The sequence below is a fragment of the Cheilinus undulatus genome, linkage group 5 (genome assembly GCF_018320785.1).
Source record: "Cheilinus undulatus linkage group 5, ASM1832078v1, whole genome shotgun sequence".
NCBI classification, from domain to species: domain Eukaryota; kingdom Metazoa; phylum Chordata; class Actinopteri; order Labriformes; family Labridae; genus Cheilinus; species Cheilinus undulatus.
In genome coordinates this window covers 20,950,476-20,967,974 of record NC_054869.1, presented here as the reverse complement: position 1 = coordinate 20,967,974, position 17,499 = coordinate 20,950,476, and the positions used below count along the sequence as shown (strand labels likewise).

Below are 17,499 nucleotides of genomic sequence, written 5' to 3'. Positions count from 1 at the left end.
ATGTGGAACGTCCTTCTCAAGTAGTTTAATCAGGCTCACCTGGCAAACTAATTATCACAGGTACCTAAGATTGATTTCAGTGATCCAAAGAGCCATGAAACACAATACTAGCCATGAGTTTAATTGAAAAACAAAAAAATTGAATGTTTGTGAAACTAAAATCCGATTTGCATAATAATTTGGAACGCGGTGTAGTGACTCTCCATCATATACATATAAATAACAGATATTGAATACCAAAAGAGTTAATTTTTCACCACAAACACATTAAACTGAAACATCACCATTTAACACAGTCACTGGTCAAACCATAACACCTGCTCTCTGACAGCATCACCAACAGTGAAGTCTCTGGATTTATTATTATTTTCACAGACAAATTTCCAATGAATATTTTTTTCTTAAGCCCAGAAATTCATTCATATTAAATTATTTTGCAGTTTAAGGTCAAATTGATATTTTCTGATTCTGGGGTGAGGCAGGGGTGTGTTGCCACTATGCTCTTCCGTACCTGTTTTGACTGGATAATGGGGCGGGTAACAGGGGCAGCAAACTGTGGAGCATCATTTCGCAATATCCAGATCACTGATCTGTTTTTATTTTATTAATTTATGAAGCTATAAAGATTGTTTTTACTTTGATGTTATGTAGATATGTTGTTTATTGACCATCATGTCGTCATTTTACTGCACATCTTCCCACATACGGTACATGTGTATTGGAAAAGGAAGGAAATGAGAAGATGTAAAGGTAATCCAGTCTGATGTGCCTTCGCTCCCAGTCCTGGTTTTGGAAAGTTATCCACAATAATGTAACAGTAGTTCACCATTGAAGCATCTAATGGTAATGCCCTTCCCTCTGGTTACTGCTGCCTAAGGAAACGACATATAGTCAAATAGAAAGGAAGTTTTATTTTTTACAGGGGGCTGTTTTAAAGCTAAAGTTTACTGTCTCCCAACGTTATAGTAGATTTGGAAAGGCTTGGTTGCCTTTAGGTCGCATTGGAAAAAGCCAGAGATAGGAATCAATCGTTACTAGCAGCAGTTTAAGGCTGTTGTCTAAGGGCCACGGCCGTAAAAATCTTGGGAAAAGTTTTCTTTAAAGGTAGAAAGGAAATAGCTTGTGTTAATGCAAACAATCCACAGTTACAGACAATAATCTGACATGTCCAGAAGGACCATATGTACACTGGATGATTCTCTGACATAGTGCAGCCAAGCTGACAGGTTTGATGGAGCACAGGTCACGGTGCTTTCAACAGATTATGGTGTTATTCTTTCAAGCTAATAGAGGATGCTGTTGCCTCCAGGGAGCAGGTCACTTGGGGTCCTGGGACTACTGTGCAGGTAGAGGATACCAGAGGGAGAAGGCCAGGGGGTTAGGAACACTCTGGAGACTATAAAGGTAGATTTATGGACAGGGCTATTCCCACCTAACAATGTAAAACAACAGCTGATTAGTCTTTTCTTACTCAGACTGCCCCGAGTTTTCTTTTGTCTCTGAGTGTTTGCTGCTGTATTCAAGTGTCTGCGTGTGTCTGTGCAGACATACTGTAGCTTTAAGGATGCTATCAGGTTTCAGTAGGTTTCAGTAGTCGTGATTGATTATTATTCTGATTTTATTAAGGATTATTTATTTTTCAAGCACAACTTTTTTTTCATTTGTTTTGACTCAGAAACAGTTACGCTATAATAGATTTCTTTGCAGCTGATTGTGAACATATCAAATCACTGGATAATACATCACAAGAAAGACAAAAATACTATAAAGCCAGCAGCCATTATTTGATACATAAAAGAACTCCTTTGATTTGTAAAGTGCTGGTGGTTTTTACAACGTTGGAAACGTTTTGCCTAAGGGAGCAACTAGACCACACATAATGACTGACAGTGGCCCAAATATGTCCAGGCACAAGTGCGCTTTTAAAAAGCTCAACACTGTTGCTGACAGTATTCATCTGCGTGTGGTAGAAAAGAAATCTCAAAATCCTGAGGGGGTATTTGCATGAAGTGCAAACTACCACTTTTGTCTAACACCTGCTTCTTTTCTTCTTTCCTCCTTTTTTTCTTCTTTTACACTTCTTTTTTAGCATGTCGCAGAGGTTAAAAAGTGGAACATATTTTCCCAGCCGGATAATTTGAAGGTGCAGAAATGACCAAAAATGAGTCAAGTTTCCTTTGGGAGTAGAAAAAAGGGGTTGGAGAAAAAACAGGTGTTAAACTTAACCTGACATTAATATTTTATGAATATGACCCTAGAAGTTGTAATGATGAACGTAATTTGGATGTTAGTTGTAAAACCACTACAAGCAGGTGTTTTTACATGGCTAAGTCAGACATTATCTCCACCTTAATGTCTGTTTAAGTACCAATCTGTCATTGGTGGAAAATTTAGGATTGGACTTCACACATGTGCCGGTGAAGACTCTTCATGATCTTGCAGAATAAAGGACTTTGGTATATTAAAGTGAAAGAAACAGATCTTGAATGTACTTTTTTCTGATTCCAACTAATTAGTACAGTGTATATTATCAAGCTGCCAATCGATGATATAAATACAATTACATTAATTGTGTAATCTATAACTTGGGAAAAAAAATCAGGAAATGCTAATCAAAAATCCCTGAAAATTAAATGAAGTCTTCGATTGTTTTTGTCCACCTAGTGCTTAACACCAAAAGACTCATTAAATGTCAATGTCAGGTGCAAATCAATCTATAAAAAAGGGCTGTCACCCTTGATGATCTCTTTTTTTACCAAAGTCTATCAGAGAGAGAGAGAGAGGAAAAGAAAAGAGGATTGCACAGCTGTGGGTGAACAACTATAAAGATATAGATAAACTATAAACTATATTTTTATTTAATTGACATTACTCTTTAGAATTTGTTTTCACTATGACATTGAAGATGTTTTTTTTGGTGAAAGTACCAAATTATGTTGACCATGACTGATTTATAAAATCAAAAATGCATCCAAGGGGGTGAATACTTTTTATAGGCACTGTATATCAACAACTTGACATTGATCTACATGTGCAGGAAGAAGCAGGACTTCTTCAGTCAACCTTTGTCCCAATTGGCTATCATTTTATTTGATCTGGCATTTCAGAGTACATGCTTGGCAGTTCTCAAGGCTTCTCCCACACAACAGGATATATGATTATAGTAATTGAACATGTTTGTCTTTCGACCAGATGAGATTACTCTTTACCCACCTCACAGCACAGTCAAAATGGTAAGATATTCTTAAGAGCCATCAGATCTTCAGGACTGTAAGGGTAAGGGGTCTTGTATTTTGCACCCCCTCTGCAGCCAAAATTATTTTAGATCAATTCTTTGTAGCTCATCTCAGCCTCAACATGAACAGCTGCATGATTGTCACAGAAATGTTTGGATCCAGTAGTCTGTCTCACAGGATGTTCACCGTGTGTACATGTTGGTTTTGATAAACTGCTAATGGCATGTAAGGAAGTCCTGCTTAGTTCTTTCAGTAATTTGGGCCATTATAAAACCACGGTTGGCACTCCTGCGTGTCGTTATCATGTCAAATAAAATTCCCTCTGTACACTGTTTTGCAAAAGTAGAATCACAGCATCTTGCTCTTAGAACTGCCTAAGAAGACTTGAGGGGTTTTTCCCAGTGCTGATGAATTATAACTGGTTTTCCCAGAGCCTTCTCCTGCACTGGTTCTGTGCTAAAACAAAGTCAAGTAAAAGATATTGCAAGGTGAAACTACTTGACTGGATGCTTAACAGCATTCTTTTTTATTTTAACCAGATATTAACCTTTCTTTGAGTAGCGATCACAGCTCACTTTTATCGTCAGACAAGGGAGATTAGGACACTGACTCCCGACAGTTGTGGTAAATGAAACCGCAGGACCCTGGACGCGACTGGGTGGATTAATGTGACACTGATTGTTTCCATGTTTTTTTGTTGCCAGAAAGAATGAGTGTTATAGCTCACTGGGGATTTCAGCTGCGTAGTATGACGCCAGCCACAGATTACACTGGAGTGGTCCATGTTTTCTTATTCAGATTAAATCAAACCAAATTCTGAAGCAGGAAATTATACAACAAATCAAAACACTAATATTTGTTTATCAAGCACAGTATCATTTTAATTGTGGGAAGTTTGAAATTATAAATGGAACACAGCATACCAAATGACAAATGAGCATTTCTGTATGTTTACCCCTGTAAGTTGTTTTTAGCAACTTTTAGAATTCGGTGTCTTTTTTGGCCCCTTCCTCTAAATTTAGGCAGTTTTTTCCTGAGTTGAATGTCTTTATATGGGGCAACTTTTTCAACATACATGGTGGCAGATTTACTTGCTGTTTATATTTATTTATTCATTTGTTTGACATTCATTTATCGAGGTTAGTCCCACTGAGATCAGAGAGCTCTTTTCCAAATGAGAACTGGCCAAGAATGGCAGCATCGTAGTTTCAAATCAAACACTCAGACTCGCACAGTCCTCAATCAACAATAAGTGCTGTGATAATAAATCATCAGCTAAAACAGTGGCATGCAGAATGTTTAATTTCAAGAGTTTTCACCTAAGATTTAAAAACATTCAGAGGCACCAAGTTTTGCAGTTTGAAAATCAGAATATAGACTGTTAAAAGCAAAGGGAGCATCCTAAAAGCCTTCTTTACCAACTTAATTCAGACTTTGGGAACAACAAATTACTCAAAATCAAATGAAAGCAGGTTGTTCAATCCATCCCTCATGATTAAAAGAGAGGAATGATAGTCTGAAATTTTGCCTAGAATTACTTTGTAAATGAGGATGTACCTCTGTCCAAGATGACGTGTACTTAAAGTAGATAAATAAGAAATCCAGAATTTGTGATGAATGTCAGTGCACACTGATACACACTGCCCAACATATGAGGACTCTGAACAACGGCAATCATGTACTAAACATCACTATAATCAAGGACAGGTAAAACAATGGACTCAACTAGTCTCCTTTTGACCATAAAGAGGTAGACAGGACTTGTTTCTGTAGAAAAAAAACAACTAGAACCTTCCTCCAGCTTTATGGCAACTGCTGTGCTCCTTAATAGACTAGTTTTCATCATGTAAAAGGCCTAAATACTTGAAGAAGATACTAACTCAGTTTCTTGACTGTCCTTTGTAACAGTTTTCTCAGATAATTTTCTTTTTACTGTTGTTGCAGATGTAAAAAAAACAAACAAAAAACATGTTTAGTTTTATCTGTCTTTAGTACAAGTTGCAGCTGACAAAGCTGATCTTGTACGAAGTCAAACACATGCTTGCAAAAGCTTGTATAGGCGTAGATGCACAGCAGTAAATAACCATCAGCATACAAATGAAATGCAGTCTTGGAAATATTCTGTCCAAGGCAATTTATTAAGATGGTAAATAACAGATGGTCCAGTAGTTATTTGTTTATTTATTCCATTTTATTCAACCAGGAAAACCTCATTGAGATCAATAATCTCATTTACAAGAGTGTCCTGGCCAAGAAAGGCAGCAGCACAATGAACAGAGTTACAGACATGAAATATAACAGTTATAAACACAGATCAAACAAATCCTGAATCACAGAGCACAAAGTCATTGGTCAAAACATCTACAACTTGAAGCATCATCATCCAATGCCTTCAATCTACTTTTTAAAAGATTTAAAGAGACCAGCTGTCCAAGACAAAGTCTCCTGCAGGAGATTCCAGGCTGCAGGAGCAGCATACCTGACACTCCTTTTACCTATTTCAAGACGGACTTTGGGAACAGAGAGCAAAAATAAGTCTTGTGACTGAGTCACAGAGCAAAGACTGTAACTTCCAGGACTTTTCACATGAATAAAGTTAGTAGTGAACCTTGTGGCACCCCCTTTTTCACTTTGTAGCACCTTAGAGCAGTCATTCCCTTAAACTGCGTCAGGACTCATGGATGGGTTGTTAGAAATTTTTTTTGGGTCGCCACGTGTTTGAACAAGGGGTCGAACATGTGAAGAAAGCCTGTGTGATGGAGGTGAAGTGGCTTATTTCAGGCTTTTGAAACAGAAAGTGTCAGATCAGGACCAGATTGAGTCTAGAATTAATATTATCCAAGCTGGCACCAGCCATCAGCTCAACCAATCAGCAGAGGACGACACAGAAGGCAGACTTGATAGCAGTAATGTACAGAAATTAAAGTTGTTGGGTTGTGATGGCTTATTCCTTTAAAAAGTGGGTCACCAGAAAAACAGTTTGAGAAACACAGCCTAAGAATGTTCTCCCCCTAACCAAACAAAACCATAGGGTTTTTAAACCCCTCTGTGATCAGTTTTAGCTTATAAAACAAAATTAAATTAATTTAGTGTCTCTCAATATTCTGCAAAGATAAACCAGTTTGACCATTTCTCAATTTTCCATTTCCTCTGATAAGTTGCTGTCAGATTTAATGCTGAGGAAACATAATTTTAAGGATTTCCACAGCAACTATTCATTATGAGTGGTACATTTAGTTGTTAAAAACAACACAAACAAATGAAGATTTATATCAGTAGAGACAACATAGCACTTAGTCCACAGGGGGCTCCAAAACGGACACAACAGAACGTTCTCCATAGGAGCTTGAAATGCTTTTGCCCAGTTAGCTGGGCTTTTTATTGGCTGTATTATTTTTATTGAAAAGATGCTGTAAATGGAAAAAAGAGATACTTCATCAAAGAAACCTTCTTTTCTATTTTTAACAGTGTAATAATGTTAACACATAAAGTTGCAATCATATGTAAAGCTGCTTACATTCATGTGTAGCTGTTACTATGGATTATTTAAAGTAGTGATTTATTTTTTAACACTCTTCTACTGATTGTTTAGTGTACTGAATATTATGAAAAACTAGTAAAGACACACGCAGACACTTGAATACATACTAGTAAAGAGCCTAGTTTAGATCTTAACTTGGCTTATTTGTCTGATCAAAAATCAAACTGTCAAACAAGAAAAGCAGTGTTTCTTAACCCTTCGAACTTGAAAGTAGTGTGATTTTGACATTTATGTTAAAGATTGTCCAGTTGGTTTTTGATCTCCATCTCTTTGTGCAGTTTTTCACTCTACTTTTTGAGAAGCTGTGCCAAAATACCCCCCCAAGGCTCATTTCCTTAGTCTCTTTTTTATTGATTCATTTATGTGAGTGCTTGCCATGTTTTGTTAGGCAAACAGAAATTATAACAATAAACCACTGTTGATGATGATTATTTTCAATCCAGTGCAAAATGAAAAGTTACAGAGGTCTGTTACATGTTTGCTTTAAACTAAACTAATGAAATCATGTTTTTATGCTGTTAGTGTCTGGAAAAGTTGTACAACTGGCTGCCAGATTTTTATCTCAACCGCATTAAAGCGCCTAATACACCAACGCGTTCCTCCTGCTGTCATCACCTCCAAGTTCTACCACAGAGCACTTTTTTTTTTTTTTACCAAGCTTAAGTTGCCTTTCTGGTTGTCACTGACTGTTTATTTGAGAGTAAACTTACTAATGTATTCCTGCCACGTACTCGTTTTTTCTTAGTAGATACCAAACTGAAATTGGGTATTTAAATAATTCCTCCCCTCTCTGCTTGCTACGTGATCCTGTGCCAAAGCATGCTTGATGTTTATGGGAACATTCATGTTATCGGAGAGACTGACTGCTGTCGCCTCTCACTTCCTGCTCTTTATCTGGCCTTACGCCTCTGCACGGCGGACCCTGGAGCTGATGCCACAAGCAGATCTCTGCTCAGTGCCCACACTTCCCATACTGTGGGACCTTGCCTACCCTTGAATAACATCTCTTTGTCATCAAGCACACACTGCTCACCCACTCACTTCCCTCTTTCCCCAGACAAATGAGTTTGAAAAAGAAAAAGGAAAGAGAACGGACTGAGCTAATCCGTGTGTCATTTGTTCATTTAATATTTGATTGATAATTGAATAACAAATAAATGAAAAGTGGCTCATTGTTCACTTCTCTGTGTTAAAAACCAAATCAAATAATAAAAATACTGTTCATTTTCTAGTTCTTATTCCTGAAACAAAATCAAATAAACAGGAAATGATGTGTCTTTTGACTTTTGCTATTTATGTTGGCATCAAAGAATGTAATATGAAAAAACAGCTGTAAGCAGTGAATTTGATTACAATATTGATTTGCGTAACCTGGTGCAGGTGCTCAGAAAAGCACCCTGAGAATCACATGCCCATCGCTGAGAATTTCAAGCTTCCTGTAATGATATACGGGAACCCAAACACCAGCACCGAGTTAGGGCGCACTCAGGCAATCTGTACTGTGCCTGGGTACGTTTGAGCCTGAAAGTCCAGCACATTTGACCAGCATGAGTACACTCTTCTGTGCTCAGACGTGGCATGCTTCCCTGGCTCTGGCACGGAAGGATAAGGCGGACCAGAGCCTGGCACGAATGCAAATGACGGAGCACAAGTGCGGGAATGTGACTTAACTCGGTGCTGGTGTTTGTGTTCCGTATATCATTCCAGGAAGCGTGAACTCCTCAGCGATGGGCATGTGATTCTCAGGATGCTTTTCTGAGCACAACACCTGCACCAGGTTATGCAAATTAATATTAAAATCATACTAACTGCTTACACCTGTTTTTTCATATTAAATTCTTTGATCCCAACATAAATAGCAAAAGTTAAAAAGACACATCTTTTCTTGTTTATTTGATTTCCTTTCAGAAATGAAAACAAGAAAATGAACTTTTTTTTCATCATTTGTTATTCAATTATCAATCAAATATTAAATGAACGAATGATACACGGATTTGACCGGACCTGAATTATCATCAATGTAAGCATCTCAAAATTATGAGCAGAACTTTAAATCATTATTTATCTTTGATTTTCAACGATGCAGATCTATAATGTTATTGTTTTAATTGTTAAATGGGGCTCATTGTCCTCTGAGCCAGTGGAATAAATGGTGGGTTTGGTGTAAAGCATTGTGTTGGACAGTGTAATAAGGAAAGCTTTGTGTCCTCAGTGCCCACATTTGTTATGGTATCATTTTCACTGGGACTATGTTCTTTTTTGGCCTTGTCCTCTACACCTACGTCCCCTCTTCTCCATGGGTTTGACCTTATGGTCTGCTGGCTGTCTGGAGACACACTAACAGCCAGACCACACACACATTAACTCCCGTTCTCAAGTTGGACAAGAGTATCCCAAACACAGTATTTTAAATCCACATTTAACAACATATATGGTGTATGAAAGATGATCTATGCTGGTTTGCAGATCATAGACCTTGCAACAGAAGCCATGAAGGAAATGTCTCCTTAAAGATGTCTTTTATATCTTTTTATTTGAATGAATAAGGCAACCCTGTCATATGAAAATCATTTGTCTGCTGTTGAAAGCCAAAGAATTCCCTATAAACAGTTTGCAAATTTAATTCCTGTTTTAGTCAAGTTGCACAGCAGAAAATGTGGAAGTGGGTTGAGGATCACAGACAAACAGTCTGACCTCCCACACCTTGGCAGAAGCTGGCAACAGTATGAAGACTGACCTTTCACTTTATCTTCAAGTCTCAGGAGAGAAAGAGAAGCTCAAGCAAATCAATGTTTTCAGCTTCAGATTTTTGAGGTTTTTCAACAAGGACTAAATCCCCTTATGCTGAAATTTCAATCCTCCCAATGGCATGCAAAGATGAAAATGTTTGTTACATACACTTTCAGATTTACGTCTTGTTTACTTGTCTTGTTCCTCTTTCCGTGCTGCACAGTAAAGAATAGATAAATGTTTGGCAACGTGGAATTTGTATATTTACAACAGTGAGTCTTCTCAGAAACAGTTAAAGTAGTGAAACACACAAACTGTTAATAATTAAATTAAGAACTGAAGAAACACACTGTGTTCTAAATTAATATGCATATACTGCTTTTGTTCTTTTTTTCTCTTTATAAATTGCAGTCAATAGGTTTTTTTTATTTCTCAACACTTGCATAGTAATCTGGATTTTATGTGACAAAATTACCAATGGTTACCATTTACTTTTTTTGCAAGAATTACTTAAAAATGTAGTGTTCCTAATTATTATTTCAAAACACTCAGTAGTTGATAAATAGTGAAAGCAGAAATCTGTTGTAATTTTTTGCATTGGGAGGAATTTTTTCTCAAATCGAAGCTATTTCAATCAAAAACATTTTTATAGATCCAGTCCCATATTAACATAGGAGCCATTCTTTGATATCACCTTAACAACTTTCTCATCCATTGAATTTGTAAGTCCATGTGTAGTTTCAGCTTGTATTTCCTTTGAGGATGCCAGAATAGCCTCCCAGAGTTGCTGTTTTGAGGTAAACTGCCGTCCACCCTCACAGAGCGTCCTTTTAAGGATGCTCCACAGGTTCTTAGTAGGGCTGAGGTCAGGGGATGATGGTGGCCACACCATGATTTTTCTCCCTTCATGCCTATAGCAGCCAGCGCCTCAGTTGTATTTTTTGCAGCATTGGATGGTGCATTGGCTTTTCAGATTTTACTAGAGAAGACACGGTCCTTCTTTTTATACCATGGCAGGAAATGGGCAGTTATTTTGCTGAGGTCATTTTGACACCTTCAGGCACCTTAAAGGGGCCTATCAACTCACTTATGATTCCAGCCCAAAGCAGGTTAGGGGGTTAGGGTTAGGCACTCTACCTCCTTGCTGACATTGCAGCCTTGATGGGGCATGGTGGCCATCCACCAACCATCCAGAACTCCATCCATCTGGACTGTCCAGTGTAGCACGGCACTCATCAGTGAATAAAACTGTCTGAAATGTATTACCTTTGATATCTCTGAGCCCACCACAATTGCTTTTTCTTGTGGGCATTGGTTGAGGGATTGAAATGCAACTTTACACACATCAGGAAGCCTCTGGAGGATCCGGCATCAAGAGGTTCTTGAGACTCCAGAGGCACTAGCAGCTTCAAATACTTGTTTGCTACTCATCAGTGGATTTTTCACAGCTGCTCTCTTATCACGATGAATTTGCCTTATAGAAACTTTCCTTTATATGCCTCAATAAACACAGATCTTTTCACAGTACGATGAGCTCTCTTAATTTTTCGTGAAATATCCTGTGTTTTCATAGTTTTTGCAAGATGCTGCACTATTTCATACTTTTCATCGGCTGAAAGACGTTTCTTTTTCCCGATATTGCATGAAACCTTTTTCATGTTTCCCTTTAATTAGGCTCATCTGGCAAACTAACTACCAATCCTGTCTGAGATTGATGTCAGTGATGTAAACTGACAGGAGAAGCACCACAATTGCAAACCTTAATTGGAAAACCAAAAATCAAATGTTTGTTTAATTGAAACCATGTTTGATTAATAATTTGGAACACAGTGTAAGCATCCTCTGGTTTCTATTCCAATGTTAATCCAATTATCAAGGGTTAGCTTTTTGGATCACTGCTTACAATGCTTTAAACCAGTAAAAGCATGTTAACACACTGCTCAGGAAGATTTATGATATTAGTGTCAGTGAGTAAAAATGTAGCTTCCATTCATCATAATGGATCGAGTTTTGTACAGTAAATGTAGGGCATTACATTCTTCAAAGTGTGCAAATATTAGTGCAGTCAGCATGTCAGAGTCTTTAGCCTTCACATTATCCTTTCTCACATGGCTGATTTATTGCTTAATGACTTTCCTCTGGATGAACAGTTAGGATTTAGCACAGATAGTAATGGGTAAATGAAGGGTTTGAGGAGATCAAAGCACTCATGATTGACTCACCACTATTGTCAGCTCTGCATGTGCACATATAGAAAGTAATGGCCACTTTACAGCTAGTCTTCAAGTTGTCATGACCAAGTGTTACATCTTCCATTCTCTCTCAAAGCTAGTCTCTTTTAAAAACAGTGGAACATCTTGCCCAAACATCAGACTACTAAATAGTTGATGACTTCTAAGCTTGGTATCCTTTTAAACCCGAAAGACAAGCCTGCAGTGTATAACTATGTGATACTGCTCTTGACTTTTATGAGTTTTTAGGAAACTCATCCTCTTTAGATCCCGGGTGGTCCCCTTTGCATCCTGATCCTGTCAAGTGGACTTTTGTTTAATCGTTGATTTCTTTGCTGTCTTCAGACTAGGCATTATTTTCAGCACTGACACTGAATAAGGACATTTCTGAGCAATGAGATTAGAAAGAGTTCTGATTTTGTTGTGGCATGACACCAAATGGTGACATGGTCTTAAAGTAGAGGACACTAATCTAGAGACTAACTTAACAGGGCTTTAGACACTGGCAGTAAAAGTGGACAATTTTACATGAGAGAAAGATACTACCAAGATGAAGAGGAGTAATTCAAACACACAGGTAGGCTTAGGCAGTCAAGCTGTGGGAGCGATGTGATGTGAATGTCCACTCATGGAAACATGTTCAGGTTCACCAGTGGAGGGTAAAAACAGCTGTGTGGCCTGCCAGGACAGAATCAGCGCGGGACAAAAATGACAAGTATTTTATGAGGGCTTTTGAAGATGGCAGCTTTATTACAGTGGGTCTGTGACCCTGACGCAGACCAGTTAAGATTTAGCACCACCTTACCTTCTGGTTTCTCAGTGCATTGGAGCAGTACCTGTGTGTGTGTGTGTGGGTGTGTTGGTGTGTGTGTGTGTGTGTGTTGGTACATGGGAGAATCTCCGAGGCGACAGGCAAACAAAGATTGCCCGTCAATTGGAAAATATGTTTGGTGTGGCAGCTTTGATGGGCAAACACTCCAGTGTAAGACTTCCTTCGCTTTATGTATTTTGTTTCTTACAGTAGCTGTGTGTTGTAGATTTAGTTCTGTTTTCCATATTTAGAAGCAGTGGAATTCAGAATATTTTACACTCAAACCTAATGGTTAAAAAAAAAGTCCACATTTTTTTGTCACTGCTTACCTCAGCCCTGCTCAGCAAGCCAATATACAAACCAAATGAGGAATGTTTTATCACATCTGAAGCCTGCTTGTGATTCCAAAGAGTCACAGGCAAGAAGCAGCAGAGAGGAAACTGTTTGCTGACCTGCAAGAAGATCTTTCACTTCAAAGAAAACTTGATGTCATAAAATTGCACCTTTGTAGTGAAGAATTTCTTGTCATGAATGTGCATATTGTTACTCATATTTTACTGTAAACAACTCTGGATGTTTTGAGTCATTTTGAGTCATGCCTTAAACTATAATGCAGCAACTCCAAGAGGGTCCCCAGATGCTCTCGGGCAGCTGGGAGATGTAGTCCTAAATTTGTCTTGTTGTCTCCTTCCAAAGTGTCACGCTCAAAGGAAGCTACCCAGTGCCTATGCTCACTGTCATGAGCCGACTGTCACCTGTCAGTGCAGGGGAAGGATGGTTAAGCCCTGAGGTCTTCCCACATTGCTTAGCTCCTCAAATAATGAAATAATAAAGAACTTCATCAGCAGTTGAAGTAGACCAAATAAGAAAGAATAAAAATTAAAAAGAAATAAAACTACATAGTGCGATGATAAAAATATCAAACACACCTTTGCTGCTTACTTTTCCTTTTGAATTGAGGACTCCAAAATGTTTGACCAAAATGTCTCTCCATAGAGTGTATTTACAAAACCTTAAACCAGCTTTTTGGTGTCAAGAATTTTGCATAATATGGGATATAAGCTGTTAAACGCATCTTTCCTAGTTTGCAAGCTACTTACAAAGCATTCTGGGATCGTTTGCAGCTCAGACCCGGGTGGGCACTTAAAACAGCTTTTCTCCATCCATCCGTCCATCCGACCATCCAACCATCCAGTTTTCTTCCACTTATCCGGGGCTTGGCTACGGTGGTAACAGGCAAATTAAGTCAGCCCAGACATCCCTCTCCTCAGCGACTTTTTCCTACTCTTTCCGGGAGATTCCGAGGCATTCCCAGGCTAGATGTGATATATAATCCCTCCAGCAGGTCCTGGGTCTACCCTGGGGTCCTTCCCAGTTGGATGCACCCGGAAGACCTCTTTCAAGGCGAAGGAGCAGCAGCTCTACTTCAAGCTCCATCTGGATATCTGAGTTCCTCCCCCTATCTCTCAGGTTTAGCACAGCCAACATCCTGAGGAATCTCATTTCAACCGCTTGAGCTCAAAATTTCATTCTTTTGGTCTTGACCATAGGTGAGGGTTGGAATGAAGATCGACCAGTAAATTAAGAACTTTGCCTTCCGGCTCAGCTCCCTCTTTACCACATCAGTCCAGTAAAACATCTGCAATACTGTAGATGCTGCACCAATCTGCCTGTCAGTCTCACAGTCCATTCTACCTTCACTCCAGAACAATACTCTGAGATACTTGAAAGACTCACTCCCTACCTAGAGGGAGTAATCTACACTTTTCCCATGGAAGACCATTGCCTCTGACACAACACTTACTTTGTTTGGGACCTGATGACTCACTGCAACGGGAGGCACTATGGAAATATGGGACATGATCGTAAGCCTTCTCCAGGTCCACAAAACACATGGATGAGTGAACTCCAATGCTCCCTCAAGAGGCCCTGCAAGGGTAAAGAGCTGGTCCACTGTCCAATGACCAGGACAGAATCCACATTTTTCCTCCTGTATCGGGGATTAACAATCGGCTGGAGTCTAAGATTTTCTCCCTCACTGTAGGAAATTCATTCATGAAACCAAAACGTTGGTTTACTGGTTAGTAAATTCATGTGTATGGAGTGCAAGTTTTAATGAGGCCTGGTCTCTTCTATCTCTGCTCGATAGGAGGATGGGTTGGTGGGTGGAGTTCTGCATTACAGGGGTGATTTAACTCATAAATGATGGCAGAGAATAATAGTGGCCCATCACAAGTATCAGCACAAAACATGAATGAAATGCAGCGAAAGACCTGTAGTTTCGAGTAGCTGTTACTGCTGCATTATGTTGCGATCATCTATATAAAAGCCATCATTTGCATGGTAAAGATAAACAAGTCATGTCTGCCACAGTAGCTCCATCATGATAGCTACTGTTACAAGATTTGTCCTGCTACAATGATAAAGAATTTCTTTAGTTTAGAAAAATGGTGGAATATTAGATATTTAAGGTAATGTAAGGCCTAAAAAAAACTTGATAAAGACATTTTGGTGCAAAATTTGTAGCTTCAAAATACAGATATCCACAATCCAATGATGATCAAAGTGTGGTAGCAATTCCCAAGATGTGTTCTTTTATGTCTAATAATTGCACATTATTATGGTTCTTTGCTGTCAGTCTCTTGGCATCAGATAAATACGTTTTAAAGTTTCATTTAGCTTAATTTATAAAGAAAGAATGGTATTTCTGTGCTATTTCTCTACTGAGCTCTGGTGGGAAATGAAAAATAAAACAAGCCAGTCTTTAAAAAAATCTCGAAAGTCAAGTTAAACCTATCACCATGCTGATCCCTTTACTTTCCTTCCTTCCTTCCCTCATCTCTTCAGGTGCACTTGGGTTCTGTAGAGCTCCAGCCAGCTCCAGACCCTTTACAGCTGAACCGGGAGATGATTGGCGAGTCCCTTCAGCGCAGCACAAATCTGGAGTCAGAAAACTGCCAGCTGTTGGAGGAGAATCGTAGACTGAAACAGGAGCACCAGAGAATTCTTCGAGAGTAAGAAGGAAGGGAGGACCTGTGTTTTGTTCTGTTGGATTAACATGTGTGTTTGGGAAAGATTGTGTGATGGAGAGAAATGTCAAGTTCAGACGGAAAATACCCGAACAGAATCTAATCATTTTCTCAAGATGTTCGGTGCTCATTTTTGTTTGTTGATCATCTTGTTTGCATACAAAATGTCTTTGCGTTTAAGTTGTGCTGCCAGCTGTTTATATGCACAGCAGTGACCCAGTATGACATCATCACTGGTTTGAGAGTTTTGAGGGTCCCACCCAGTGTTGCAAAGTAGCCTTGTGATTTCTGGGAACTAACATCACATGCTTTTCTTGTATTCTTTTCATTTTATACATCCCTGGTGCTTGACCCCTTTTCAAGTATGATTGTTCAAATGGGGTTTTGCCAAATATGAAGGATGAAGGTGACTTAGGGTAACACAGGGTGGAGGAATCAATATGATTCTCAGTAAATTACTCTCAGAAGAAAAACAAATAACCATCATTTTTGAAAACAAGCTTTTTTGCGTGCAAATGGCATGCTCATGTGTTTTAGTGCAAGGGGGAAATTCCTTTTTTGTATGTACTGTATGTTTTTGTATTTACTGTTGTGTTTCACCCATCAGACTGGAGCAACAGGTTCAGGAAAAGGAGACGCTGGAAAGTGAGCTGTACTCACGTTTTGTCAGGGTGCTGAATGAGAAGAAGGCAAAGATCAGAGGCCTGCAGGATGATCTGCAGCACCTCCAACAGGCTGATGACCAGCAGAGAGATGAAGAGGGGGTTCAAAGGTCAGATGGGTTTCCTTTTTTTTTGGAACCAATCACCTATGAGTCAGATCAGCACACTACTGATACTGATCATATTTTGTGTTTTGATATATCAGCTGGTTTAGTGGTTGGTCATTCTTGTTGGATCTGTGATTTCCAGAATTTTTATGATTATTCCAATCAGGAATTATTTTAGTAAACATTGGCCTATCATGATTGGCTAAGGATCAGTTGGGGTATCCCTATTTTTTAAAATGTGCTTCATCCACAGTTTGTTTTTTTATACATATTTGTTGTCGTTAAAAGCGCTTATTACCAGGTTTTACTTTACGATACAGTGCCTATAAAAAGTATTTAACACATGTTTGACCTTTTTTTTCTGATTTTATAAATCAATCATGGTCAATAATTCGGCTTTTCTGATTAAACAAAATACAACAAACCCTCTGTAATGTCAACGTGTAAACAGATTTCAGCAAAGTAATGTCGATTAAATACAGTTTTGTAAGGTAAAGTAAGTGATTGCATTAATAGTCACCCCCTTCAAGTCAGTATTTAGTACAATAATATTTAGGATCCTAAGTTAAAATTTCTTAATAAACTTTTCTCTGAGTTTCTTGGAGGGTTTTTTTGTCTTTATGGTGTAATGGTAGCCAGGAATACTGATTAACTAGTGACTGAACCTTCCAGGGACAGGTGTCTTTACTTATTTTACATTTCATATTTTTGTTTAATTGACATTACTTTGTAGAAATCTGCTTTTACTTTGACATTAAAGAGTGGTCTTGCATTTTTGTTCAAAAAAGCCAAATTATACTGGCCATGATTGATTTATAAAATCAGTGAAAGGGCGAAACATCCAAGGGAGTAAATACATTTTATAGGGACCATATAGATATTCACAGTATTTTGTTTTCATTCATATAATAAGTCTTCACTAAAAGTAAAAAGTTTCCTTTATAAACAGTGTTTTTTTTCCCTTAAATCCTTTGTTCTTTTAGTGACAATGACACAACTCATGAAGATGAGAATCAAGATGGAGAAGCAGAGTCAGTGCCAAGCCTTCATCCATCTCAGGAGCCAACTATCCTCATTACAGGTGTGTGTTTAAAGTTAAGAGTAAAGGGCTTGCAAAATAATTGACTGCAAACTCTTCATTTTCCACCTTAG

The 17,499-nt window shown here is 38.5% G+C and overlaps 1 protein-coding gene across 6 annotated transcripts in view; it reads left to right on the top strand.

Moving 5' to 3' along the window:
* The window catches only part of LOC121509277 (DNA repair protein XRCC4-like), a 44,045-nt gene that overhangs the window by 13,124 nt on the left and 13,422 nt on the right, over positions 1-17,499 (top strand). For all 6 annotated transcript variants that reach the window (XM_041786517.1, XM_041786518.1, XM_041786519.1 and 3 more), the window contains exons 4-6: positions 15,397-15,563; positions 16,186-16,350; positions 17,331-17,428. In XM_041786517.1, coding sequence (XP_041642451.1) covers positions 15,397-15,563; positions 16,186-16,350; positions 17,331-17,428 — 430 coding nt within the window. The remainder of the gene's footprint in view (positions 1-15,396; positions 15,564-16,185; positions 16,351-17,330; positions 17,429-17,499) is intronic.